The following is a 12,651-nucleotide window of genomic DNA, read 5'->3' on the forward strand; positions in this document are numbered from 1 at the left end:
AAAGCGTACCGGTAACCTACGGCCCCCCTCCGCTGAAAGAAATTTTCTAGTTATGCGGGGACCTGTGGACAGCCAGCTCCTAACACCCTCTGTCCACGGCGCGACCGAAGACACTGACGTTAATTAACAACAGCCGTGGTCTTTCAGGCTTGATTTCAGAACCGGAGAAACGGTACGGCCTTTGGGCAGCTCAGATGCTCCTTTTTTAGGTTAATGAGAAAGGTTTTATCATGGGATCTTGGAGGCGCGGATAAGAGTAGAAGCAGCGAGGCAGATTTAGGAGTTGTGAGTCTACGCTATAGGAATACGCTGGGGCTTTGGGTTTCAGCAGAATGGAAAAACCTTTCCCGTTCGCACGTATTCTCGCTCTCCGCCGTGTTTGTCGTCTTTGCTAATATAGAGATGTAACTCGAATCTTTGTTTAGACTCGGGCGGAGGGGGGAAGCTGTGGCAAACGATGAATACAAACCGGGGGTGGGGGGTGTCCTCTATTTTTTTGTTTCGTTGATTTTTGTTGTTGTTGTTTTCTCCCTCCAACTCTTCCCCCCCCCCCCTTCCTTCCCCACCCCCACCTCTCCCCCGGCACAAAACCCGGCGCGGGCTCGGTGGCGGAGATAACGATCCCGCCATGCTCTGAAGGCGGGTTTTGCGCAGGAGGTGAGGCCAGCGAGGCAGGTCCCCGTGCGGCGGGGTCCACCCACTTGAAAACAAAACTTTTTTCCTGCAGGCGCGGAGAGCAGAGACCTGGCGCGGAGCCCCCGGAGCAGCCTCGCCGCGCCCCCGCCGCCCGCAGCGGAGCTGGTATGCAGTAGGGCAGTGCCATGTATTGGAAGAGCGACCCGATGTTCGTCTGCAGGCTGGAGGACAAGGACCTTCCCGCGCTCGGCGGCCCTTCGGAGAAGGTGCACCGGGAGGGCGGCAGCCGGCGGGGAGGGGGCGGCGTGGGGCGAGCGCGGCGCCGGTGCCCGTGCCCGGTGCGTGGCGGCGGCCGCCCCTTGTCGTTCCGCGGTTCCGCCGCTCCCCGCTCGGGTCCGGTGGCTCCGGGAGCGGCCCCTCCGCTCGGCCCCGCGGAGCAGCGCTGGCTGCCGGCGGGGTCCAGCAGGTACCGGCAGACCGGGCCGGCGCGGAGCCCCCCCCCCCCCCCCCCCCGCCTCTACCGGGTGAGGCTGGCAGCGGCCGGCGGGGCTGGGCGCTGACCGCGGTCTCCCGTGCGCTCCCCCGCAGGCGAGCCCCGCAGCGGCCGACGAGGACTCCTGCTCTTCCTCCGCCGCCCTGTCGCCCTCCTCCTCGCCGCGGTCCATGGCCTCGGGCTCCGGCTGCGCCCCCGGCAAGTGCGTCTGCAGCAGCTGCGGCCTGGAGATCGTGGACAAGTACCTGCTGAAGGTAGGGGCGCCCCGCGGGCTCCGCCGGGCAGCGTCTCCCCTCCGGCGTGGCACGGCGGCCCGGCCTTGCTGCGGGGCGGCGGCGGCCGGGCTGCCCGGGGGGAGCCCCCCGGGGCCGTCGGGGGCGCCGGGCGAGCTCAGGGCGCCGGGCTGAGCGGGATGCGAGGAAGCCTGCCTTCCTCCCGGCCGCCGTCGCTCGAGCTGTCGGCATCTGCCGTCGTCGCGATTTGCTCCCTGCCCCACCCGCAACGGCGTGCCCCCCTTGGCTTGCGAGCGCGAGTGGAGTTCCTGCAGCAGCGGGAACGCGTAAAAGAAATAAGCTAGTTGCACGCGTGTCTGCGTTTCAGACCTCGGGGGGAAACTGAATTGCCGTTTACGTTTTGGGTAACGCTTTTCCTGCGCTGGTGGTGTGTTTTCTTGACGCGCCGTAGGAGAGAGCGGGGACGAAAACTAATGGTTTGGAACATGGACAATATCCTTGCTGTGCTTTGTGCTCCTGGTTAAGCTGTGACGGTGTGACCCGTTTGTTATTAGCTAAAATAAACCTTCAGGTGCGGTGTCGTGAATCTCAAGGCCAAAAAGTGCTTCTTGAGAAACGTAGAAATAAGTTATTCCTGTAAAAGGTGGTCTAGCAATGTCTGTGAAGGAAGCAAGCTGTGTGATTATATAGAGTAGTTTTGCTAGCCTTAGCATTAGGGACTGAGTAAAATAATTTAAAAACAAACGAAACCATGTGACTTTGTTTAAAGTGTTAACGTGGTTGGGGGGGGGGCTATTGTCCTTCTGCATTACAGCCATTAATATTATCCTGGGTAGGACTTTTGTCCCCTCTCCTTTCAAAAGCGAGATTAAGCAGTCATCCTAGAAGTCACTTGATTCCATTAGATGCTGCCTTAAATAAAGCCACTGTATATCCTGCAAAGTGAAAGTCTGTAGCACTGCTGAAAACATCTCGATGTTGTTATTAGATCATTTGCTTAGATCTCCATTGGGGTGAGGAGGTCAAAGGAATGTGTATGCTGGCTTGATGCTCGTTTAAAATAGGGTAGGTGCAGGTGTGGGGGAGCTGCTAGCTTGTTCTGGTAAATCCCAACGACCTTTGCAGCAGGCTGGGCTCGCCCATGAATAGCGCAGTAGGGCTGGAAGCAGAGCTAACTTGAAGTCGGTTCCAGTCCCATTAACTCCTGTGACGTTTTGGTAGCTCGTTTTTACTGATCATTGCTGTGTCCTGTTTGAACAACTGGGATAATGCGACTTGGAGCAAAAGACCACTAAACGATTTATTTAGCCTTAAACTTGGCTTATTAGCTTAGCTATTACTGCTTCCTGCATAGGCACAGAAAGGAATCTGTGCTGGTAAACTGGTAGCTTGCTGATCATCAGCAATACGTCTTCCATCTGCAGCCCCGTAAATTAATAAGAATGTAGACCGGCAACATCAAATGGGAGAACTATCAAAGCTGTTGATGTCCTGTCCTGCAGAAAAGCATTGGCTCCTGAAGGAGAGGCAGCAGGGTCAGCGTTGTGAGGCCGGGGTGTCAGCTCACACTCCACAGAGCGGAGCACCAGCAGCCTGGCTGCATGTAGGCTCCCCTTGCCTGTGCTGGGGGTCCTGGGGGGGGAATGCTGGGGGCACCGCTGATCAGGGTTGGTTTGGGCCCAGTGCTGCTGCCCTGTGTCTGCCTCTGGTGCAGCCCCTGAAGAAATGCTTGAGGATCAACTTGGTGACAGCCGTTATCAACAGCTTCACATTATATTGTGGTGTAAATATGTCAGCATACGGGGAAGCTGGCTGCCAAGAAGGTTAATAGTTGGGAGAGTGTTGGGCAGCTGCAAACTGCAACGTAATAACCTCCCTGAAGAATGACTGAAAAGGGTGATTCCAGCATGAGTGTTGGAGTCAATACCTCGCTTTCTGTGGTTTGTCTGGCAGTGTTCTGATGAATGGCACATCCTGGATTATCTCAAATCTGCTTTGCCATAGGCAGTATGTGAGCTGTTCTGTATGAGATGAGAAATTGGCTCATAAAATTAAAAAAAAAAAAAAATCTAAACTGAGTCATTGTTTGGTTTACAGAATTCCTCCTGTGCAGCATGGGACTATCCAGAGGGCTATTAATTTTTACAGTCACTGGGAATCTTGGGTTTTCAAAGTATTTAGGTTATTTAGCTGATGTGTGATGCACAGTGTCTGCATGACAAAGAGTTCTCTCTATAGGAAAAAAGAAATAAAAATAATTGCACTCAACTTATTTGCCCCAAAATTATATGCAAGTTTTTTGAAAACTGCTGATCTCTGCTTCTTTCCATGACTATGTCTAGTTTCACTATGGATATTACATTCTAAAGAACTGTTCAATTTGCTATTAAAGCAACTGTTGATATTTTGAAGTTCACACTCTGTTCACTTTAACAGAAACCTGGCAAATCAAGATGTGGTTCATGGTTTATTTCCACTTGACAGACGTTTTTTTTTCCCCCTTCAATACTCATATTTTAAAATTTCAAATCATTTTTCAAAGTTTGTTTGTTGTTAGGCAGGACTTTTGACAGACTGGGAAATAAAAGTATGTAAGTTAGCTGCCTCCCTAAGGTCATGTGAGGCCAGAACTTGCTTTATTACTCTAATGCTATGAGAACAGAACTGGGCACAAAATACCTATGTGGAACTTGAATCTCTTGCTTCCACTTCTGGTGCTTTTAATTACAAAACCATGAAAGTTTATTCTGAAGACCTCCATCAAATTAATTAACCTTTAATATACATGCAGTTCTATAGGAAAAATGTTTTGCCCTGAAGATAAATTTTCTGTGAATACATGTAACTTTTGGCCTTGTCTGTGTGGATGGAAAAATAGCTTTTGTAAATATGAACTGTAATATTGGCAGCACAAACATTAAGGGGTATTTTTTCTTCTGTGTTTTTGCAGGTAAACGACCTCTGCTGGCATGTGCGCTGTCTCTCGTGCAGTGTTTGCAGAACGTCCCTAGGAAGACATACCAGCTGCTACATCAAAGATAAAGATATCTTCTGTAAACTTGATTATTTCAGGTATATCATATAGGAATATAATTTTCTTAGGTAACATGTTATACTTGCTTGTTTTCTTTTGCTTAAGCCATAACTAAAATGCACATTTAAGCTCTTTGGTTTTTATTTGCTATGTTTATTTTCAGTAGATAAACACTGACATCTCTTGCAGAGGGACTTGGGGAAACCCCAAGTTGGTTTCCTGTAACTACCTACCAAGTCTCCCCCTCTGCTCCTCTACATTGTTATGCATAGCTACTGCATTTATACAATAATTTACTTCTGTACATACAGGGGAAGAGTCCCTGTTACTGTAAGGTTGTAAATCTGTAGTACGTGCAAAGAATCATCCTTAGGTAATGCTGATTGAGAGAATACAAGGTAGAGTTGAGATAATATTCCATTTGGACTAGCATGCTACTGGTATGAGACTTCAGGGTATCGCATGGAACTACACAAGCAACCCAGAATAAATCCCATGATCTTTAAAAGAAACTTTCAGCAGTTACACCTTTCTGTGATCAATTTGATTTGGATTGTGAATCATTCTTCAAGATTGTCTAATCTTACAAGGAAGAATACTACTTATTCGTGCTGGCGTTGAAAGTACTCATGATACAAAATACTCAATTCGGAAAGTAGCAAAAATTTTTGCTGTTAATTTTGGTGTGCTTGCTAGTACTTCCCCAGACCAAACTATGGGATTCTCGCTTGTGCGGTGAATGGATTATGTTCAGCTAGTCAGTTTAGACACTGAGAGGGAGGGGCGAGGCTGAATACTGTGAACTTCTGGAAAAATTAAGTTTTGCGGGACTTCAAAAAAAACTTAGGAGTCTGCAAAGATTTTTTCAGGACAAATTCTTATCTAAATAATGAACATATCTTGGTGGCTAGTTTCCTCTTCAAAGACAAATATTCTACAGTAGTAATGTAAATACTTGCAGATATTTGAATTTCTTTTAAAATCCTAATGTGATGGTAATTAAGGAAATAACTATGAAGATACAGGTTTTCCCCCTTCTGCTGAAGGGGACTGAATGATTAGTGAAGGATGATGCAGCTAAGTATAATAATTCAGACTACCAGCAGGGTAATGTGAAATACATTCGAATAATTGGGAGAATTTTGAACACAGTGTTAGCTGTTTCCATCTCCCACTTACAGCTTTTTAAAGAGCCTTTCTTTATAAAAGGGAAGATGAAGAGTTGTGAGTTCGTGTAGCCGTTAAGGTGTTTCAATTTTACTCTTTGCCTTACGAACATACTAACTTCTGTAGTTCAGTAGTAGCCTTGCCTTAAGCTATCCAACTCAAACTTGATGAATTTTTTTCCAAAAAAAACCCCACAATTATGCTGTCCCCTCATCCTTTGTGGTCAGAGTACTTGCTGTGGGTCCCTGCTGTGCTGCCACATCCTGGTTGCCTCTGCCCCCCCCAGAGGGTACGCGTCCGTGGGTCCCTTCACCCTCCTGTTGCCTTCGCTTTTACAGGCGGTACGGCACCCGCTGCTCCCGCTGTGGGAGGCACATCCACTCGACTGACTGGGTTCGAAGGGCTAAAGGAAATGTATACCACTTGGCGTGTTTTGCGTGCTTCTCCTGCAAAAGACAGCTTTCTACTGGAGAGGAGTTTGCTTTGGTTGAAGAGAAAGTCCTTTGTAGAGTACATTACGACTGCATGTTGGACAATCTGAAAAGAGAAGTTGAAAATGGTAACGTACTGTTTTAAAGTACTATATTTGTGGTTTAGTTTTAATTAAATTGTTGAGTTTTACTTCATCTTCCTTATTAAGAGATAATTATCCTTACGAAGGCTGGAAGCACAGGTTCTTGAATTAAAATAATGTGCAAATTATTTGATGTTTTAATTTTTTTAAAGTTTGTATAACTTGTTTTCTGTCCTAAGGAAAAGAAAGTAAGAGCATATGTAGTTGATAAAATACCATGCTGGATCTATTCCTCCCCTCGCTTGCAAGGGAGTCATTTGGGGTGTAATGGTGCCAGATCAATTTGACTTTGAACAGAATATGGCTTTTTTTTAAAGCTGAAATTCAGCTGGCCATGTACTGTTGGTTATTGTTGGAGGACAGTCTGGCTTATGAATGTTTAGCAGACAGTGTTTTCTTTTTAATGCTTCAGGTAATGGGATTAGTGTGGAAGGAGCATTACTAACAGAACAAGATGTTAATCATCCAAAACCAGCAAAAAGAGCTCGGACCAGCTTCACGGCAGATCAACTCCAGGTAGAGGCAGTGCTAAAAACTTGCATAGTTCAGCTGTATTTAGGACATAGGTGCTGAACCAGTAGGAAATCAGATGCATATGGGGCGAAAGAAGGAGCTTGCATGTTTTAAACTATTTCATAAACTATCAAGACACAGCATGTTTCTGGAATTGTTTGTTAGCTTCAGCAGTTTAATATGAAATAGTTACTCTTCAAGCTTTTTATTTCCCTGGAGGCAGCCAGTAATTCTGCAGAGTGGAAACAAAAAGGTGGTTCTATTTTGATTGCTCGATGAAATCTATTTAATCAGGCATTTACATCGCTACACATAATAAAGACAAAATATTTTTAGAATTATGTAATGTGAAGAGTTGTACTAAGGATGGGTACTGTACATGACTTCAAGACATTAACAGGATAGAAGTTTGAATTTTGTTGTAATGCACAATAAGGACTGCAAAAAGTTGTGTTCTCAAAACAGTTAAGTATTGTGGGTTCCTGTTTATATTCATGTGAACAGAGGGTTGACTCCTGTCAATGATTGTTTCTTGGTTTGCTTTGGCTTAGAGAGAAGATGGGGAATAGTTGCGCATCTGTTTCTTGATTGCCCTTTTTCCTTCCAGGATGGTTCTCAGTACTTGCTTTTTAGATCACATAGCCTCGGCTATACTCCTGTATAACAGGAAGAGAGACTATCAACAGCAAGTCACCTTTGCTTTCCTTCCTTCCTTCTCTTCTCCCAGGCCTTCCAAAATGTTTCATGTACTGATTTCCTCAGTCTTTGAGCTTTGCCTGTTAAAAATATACTATAGTCTTGGTGTTGTATTTCAAGACCTACCTCTAGTATTTAATGCTGCATCCTTCAGGGATAAAAAAACCCCCAAGACTTTTTTCATAGAGCTGGGTGGAGGGAAATAAAGGGAAGGTGCCTTTGAAGTACTTAGCAGCAATTCTTGTACTGTCCAATTTGTCCTTGAACATTGTTGAAGTATGTTTTTCAGATAACCCTTTATATTAGCTCAGCCGCTAGTTCTGTTCCTTCCCATGGTCAGGACTAAGGGAAGTGGGAACTAGGAAGTCTGGACCAGATGGAACACCCCCCCACACCCTTCTCCATCGGGTTAAGCCTGCTCTGAAGGGGGAGAGAGCGGGACTGCCTGCATCCGTTCTGCTTTCGAGGCTTCTTGTCTCTGCCTTGGCAAGAGTTGGCTCTGGACTGCCTCAAATGCAAGTTATTTCACTCTCTGGATCACTTTAAATTAGCTTTCCAGGAAAAAAACACCATGATGGAGCCAACTCCCAATGAAGGGGGTGTCAGTGAGACCAGATTCAGAGGTTTCAACCTGCAGTGGGAAGGAAGCAGCAGCTTTCTACCTAGTCCTCACTATGCGTCTGTACTTTCGGTTTTTAACGTGTTTGCGTTTCTGGTCAGACATGGCCACTATATCATTTGTTTTCTACTATCGCAGTCTGAGTTCTGTTTCGTTAGCCTGTCCTCTCCTTGTTCACGGTGAAAGCAGTTGATAAAAACTAAAGTTGAGGTGTAATAACACATGAAGCATGTAAGCAGTGCTATATAACATGGCATGTGGCTGTTCAAAGCTTGATTTGCTCTTTCAGCTATGACTGGAGATAGAATGTGTTGTTAATACAAAACAATTGGCAATAATTTGACAAGGGCACAGTGCAAGGGCTCTAGACATAAATCTCAAAGTTCTGTGAAAGGGAACCTTCTTTTCCAGCTGTAGCTGAGTGTGGGAGAGTCCCAGCCATCAGGGTAGGAACTGTATTCAGGGATTCTTCCCATCTGCTGTCATTGAAACTTCTATGTTCCCCTCTTTTCCTGTTTATTTTAAATAGATTGTAACCTACTTCAGCAGGTGCTTGAACTTGGGGCCTCTTGTTATTTAATGACACTTGTTATCTGCTTGGTGTATCTGTCTCTGTACCTGTCCTCGATGCTGGTATAAGACATCCAGCAAGAGAAGCATCAGAGGGATAAGTGACAGAGTGGCAGCATGTAGTAACACACCTCACGAAGGACTTTTATAAAAGGACATCCACTGTTTTTCATGACTTCTTATGAAACAGTAGGAAAGTAAATAGTTTCAACGTTTCTGAATGTGAAGTAGTCTGAATCTTCAAAGACGAAGCCAGGCAAAATGTGCAGACCATCAAGGGTCAAAATTCAGAAATGAGAAACTACTAAGTTGCTGAAGATACCCCGTAGAAATCCATGAAGTCTTACTTCATTAAATAAGGTAAACTCTTACAGGCTCTAAAACTGTTCATGATGCAGGCCAAGTTGACATCTACTTGCTCAGAAAAATGTAATTCATATCCTGGTGACAAATGTTCACTTCAATTTTCTGTAAAAAGATGAGGGTAACCAAACAATTAGATAGTGCAGGTCAGCCAAGGTGGACCCTCTGTGTTCCTCAGGTCAGTTAAAGGTAGACAAGGCACAAAGTGCTTCCCAGTTGCCTGTATCCTCCATGCAGCTGAAAGGAGGGTTATGTTGCTCCATATAAGATGCAGATGGTGACTGGCAAGCTCAGAGAGGTGGATCAAAGTTCATTCTTTCCTTATGCTGTGTGCTGTGGTCTGCTGCTATAGACATCTTCTTTATCAAGCACGTATGAATTGCTTTATAGTGAATTTTTTCCCGCAGTCCTTTTAATGCAATCATAACAGAGCATGTCCTTTTTTTTTTTTTTTTTTTTTCTCTTATTACTGCCAAACAGAATTAATTTCTTTCATTTCTGGTAAATGTCTCAGCTCAGTTAAGCGTAAAAAGGGGCTTGTATTTTGGCTTTGGGGGGATTTGCTTTTTTTTTTTTTTCCCCCTTTTACATACTGGAGACTGCCATCTGGGGGCTAGTGATTATAACAGTTTCTTAAAAACAGTTAAGGGGTAAGACCACAGTTTGAGAGGAGTCTCTAATGCTGCTTTTAGGACTGCACACAAAAAAACTGCGGTCTTACCTTTTCTTTTCAGGTTATGCAAGCACAGTTTGCGCAGGACAACAATCCAGATGCACAGACGCTTCAAAAACTGGCAGAAAGAACAGGCCTGAGCAGGCGTGTTATACAGGTAGCCATGCTAAGTTACTTGACTAACGAAGTCTGGTACTCATCCATTGGAGAAAATTGTCGTTACGCATTTCCATGTAGTTATTCTGAGATGGAAAAAGATCTAATCTGGAAGTTTTAATGTAACTTCAGACAACATCCTTAGTCAGGAGTAGGTCTAGAATAAACATGTTAATTTGGAAAACTTGCAGTATTCCTCTTGGTCTTTGTGTGGAGGATTAATAATCTTCCAGGAAGAAACTTCTCAGACCAAATAGTATAGCAATTGGCACTAAGCTCTTCTAAATATAAATTTCTAACTTTAATAGTTTGTTCTTAAAACCTGTACCCTTTTTTGAACATGGGTTGTATTATGACACATCAGGAGTAAGTTATGTGGTGATATGTTCTAGAGAGCAGAGTTAAAATACATAGCCATGCCATCCAAAACGGAGAGAAACACAAACTTAGAATCTTTGCTTGAAGATGCCTCTCAGCAGACATTTTATGCATGCTCTTTATATACGTAGATATGATTTTAAAAATATATTATATGTTTATATAAATAAAAATAAGTTTTCAGGTTCCCTTGGCCCATTCTAGCCTGGAAGTTTGATGGAGTGTTTCTATAGAAATGAGGTATCTGGCAGCTGTGATCAAGCCTTAAAAAAATGGAAGCTTGCACACTTTTCAGTGTAAAAAGGAAAGTGGTGGATATCCTGTGAAAAACCTGCTTCACTGTCAGTAGCGTTTGGGTGCAGAGATGACTGTGACCCTTACGTGCTCAGGGCTGTGGGAGCTGTTGCTCAGCCTGGTGGGACCCCTGTCGTGGGAGCTCTGCAGCCCCTTGCTGGGCCCATCCTTTGTGGGCTGCTGATCACTGCAACAGCTTTCCTGACTTGACCGTGCTTATTTGAGGCACTGTGTAAGCTTAGAATGGGTATGTCTTCATTTGGGCTGTCAGTGTTTAGTTAAACTGGGCCTTTAATGTACTAAATTCAGCTGAAGTTAGAGGTTTTTATTTTGCTAATGTTGAAACAGAACGCTATCTATCACATGATGTAAATTTCCCCCCCTTTTCAGGTGTGGTTTCAAAATTGCAGAGCACGCCATAAGAAACATGTTAGTCCTAATCATTCATCTACTGCTCCTGTCACAGCAGTTCAACCCTCCAGGCTGTCTCCACCCATGTTAGAAGAAATGGCATACTCTGCGTACGTACCCCAGGATGGGACTATGTTAACTGCTCTACACAGCTATATGGATGGTAGGTATAACAGCTTCGCATATCCAAGTAAAGTCATTTATTGGCTATAGCAAGAACAGTGTACCAAGTATGGATTAAAGAAATTTAATAGATTTTTAATTTCTAGTATTCTTTATAGAATATCTTAATACTGTACTTGCTATCTACACCTCATTAAGAAGTGTGCTTCTTCAAGCAGTAGCCCCTCACTGTAAGAGCACAGCAGAAGATCTGGGTATGAAGACCACTTTTTGTGCTTCCTCCAAACTATGAATACTAGTAATAAGAAATCAAACACTCTCTTAAAACACCTATGCTATGTTTTTTAATAGTATGTAATTTTTATGAAAACTGTTTATCACCTACTCTCCCTGGCTCTTACCCCAAAGACTACAGGTACACTCAATCCACCAGCTTCACTGAAAACTTAAGCTTCCCTCACAGTAACACGTGGTGGGGGGAAGCTGGTGGTCAAAGGTGTATTTCAGTCACGGTGTGTCTTACGACCCAGGAAGTCAACAACTTTGACTCATGTTTGTGATTAGGAGAGACCGTGAAGGTTTTGGGAGAACTAGACTGAGCTGCCTGTGTGGCCTGAGCTCGGTTTTCCCCAAAGTGGTGGTGTAAAGGTGGGCTGTGGGTAGAGGAGTGCGAATGCTGGGCTAGGGAAAACGGAGCATGCTGTGGTGGTTGGGACCAGCGAACGGTTACCCAATAGGATTTACTAGTTTATAAATCTTTTTCTACCTCTGATGAAGCTGACTGGTAAATATTTCTGTTTTTGTAGCTCATTCACCTACAGCTCTTGGACTCCAGCCTTTGCTACCCCATTCAATGACACAACTGCCACTAAGTCACACCTAATTCCTTTCTGTCAGGGATATAAGCTGTTAAGGATGTAACCTTAAGTCATTTATTGTGTATTAAAAATATCATTGGAATATTAATGTTAACTTTTTATTTAACATCTAAAGCATTTTCAAGATCATTTTTGCTGCCCAGGTATGTAAGTATATTTAGCCTGCAAGACACTTTTATGGATTCTGCATAAATAACTATTACATTGTTTACAAGCCTTATTAAACACCTTTTTGTATTGTCTGGAAGTAGTCCACTATAGTTGTGTGTGTTAATTTATTTGTCATCAAAAGAGCACTTTGCCTAAAAGAAAGGACTGACAATTGTGCAAAATGTTTACAGTTCTTTGTGAAATTGTAGTTTATCATTAGTTTGTATCTGTAAATTATTGTTAAAAGTATTACCTGTATTTGAGTTGTACACAGCCTATATGTTAAAGCTTATTTCTGTGAGTTTACAAAAATAAATTTTGTTTGCAAATATTTTCAAAATGAACTGAATAAAGTTTCTGCTGTAGCATGCCAAGCAAAAATGTTGCAGTGTTTATGGCTGAACTGTGACCATTTGTCAAATGCTTAGCTTGAATCTTCATTTTTAAGAGAAGGTCCCTGGTATACTTAGGTACACTACCCCCTACTCTTTCAGGAGTGTTCATATCTGTCTCTTTTTTTTTTTTTTTTTTTATCTGTTAGCGGGCTTAGGTCTTGAAATGTACCAAATAAGAACTTGAAAGTAAATATACACAAAACAGTGTTGCTCCTGAGGGTGCACACCTGCAGGGTAAGGAAAATGGTGGATTTTTAAATAGATAGATTTTTAACTGTTATTTACGTCAGCAAGC

General features: G+C 43.8%; 1 protein-coding gene across 1 annotated transcript; it reads left to right on the forward strand.

The window, feature by feature from the left end:
- Nucleotides 1–746: 746 nt before the first annotated feature.
- LHX8 (LIM homeobox 8) lies at nucleotides 747–12,332 on the forward strand. Its single transcript, XM_042807738.1, has 8 exons — nucleotides 747–902; nucleotides 1,225–1,383; nucleotides 4,313–4,434; nucleotides 5,902–6,122; nucleotides 6,550–6,653; nucleotides 9,633–9,728; nucleotides 10,790–10,973; nucleotides 11,740–12,332. The coding sequence occupies exons 1-8, from the start codon at nucleotides 822–824 to the stop codon at nucleotides 11,814–11,816; spliced, it is 1,044 nt and encodes a 347-aa protein (XP_042663672.1). The 5' UTR covers nucleotides 747–821; the 3' UTR covers nucleotides 11,817–12,332.
- The last annotated feature ends 319 nt before the right edge of the window (nucleotides 12,333–12,651 follow it).

The sequence above is a fragment of the Tyto alba genome, unplaced genomic scaffold (assembly GCF_018691265.1).
Source record: "Tyto alba isolate M040663 unplaced genomic scaffold, T.alba_DEE_v4.0 Super-Scaffold_1000006, whole genome shotgun sequence".
NCBI classification, from domain to species: Eukaryota; Metazoa; Chordata; class Aves; order Strigiformes; family Tytonidae; genus Tyto; species Tyto alba.

Coding starts and splice junctions, on each gene's coding strand:
- LHX8 (XM_042807738.1), top strand. CDS start 822: ATGTATTGGAAGAGCGACCCGATGTTCGTCTGCAGGCTGGAGGACAAG. Junction 1,384..4,312: donor TGGACAAGTACCTGCTGAAG/GTAGGGGCGCCC, acceptor GTGTTTTTGCAG/GTAAACGACCTCTGCTGGCA. Junction 6,654..9,632: donor TCACGGCAGATCAACTCCAG/GTAGAGGCAGTG, acceptor TTTTCTTTTCAG/GTTATGCAAGCACAGTTTGC.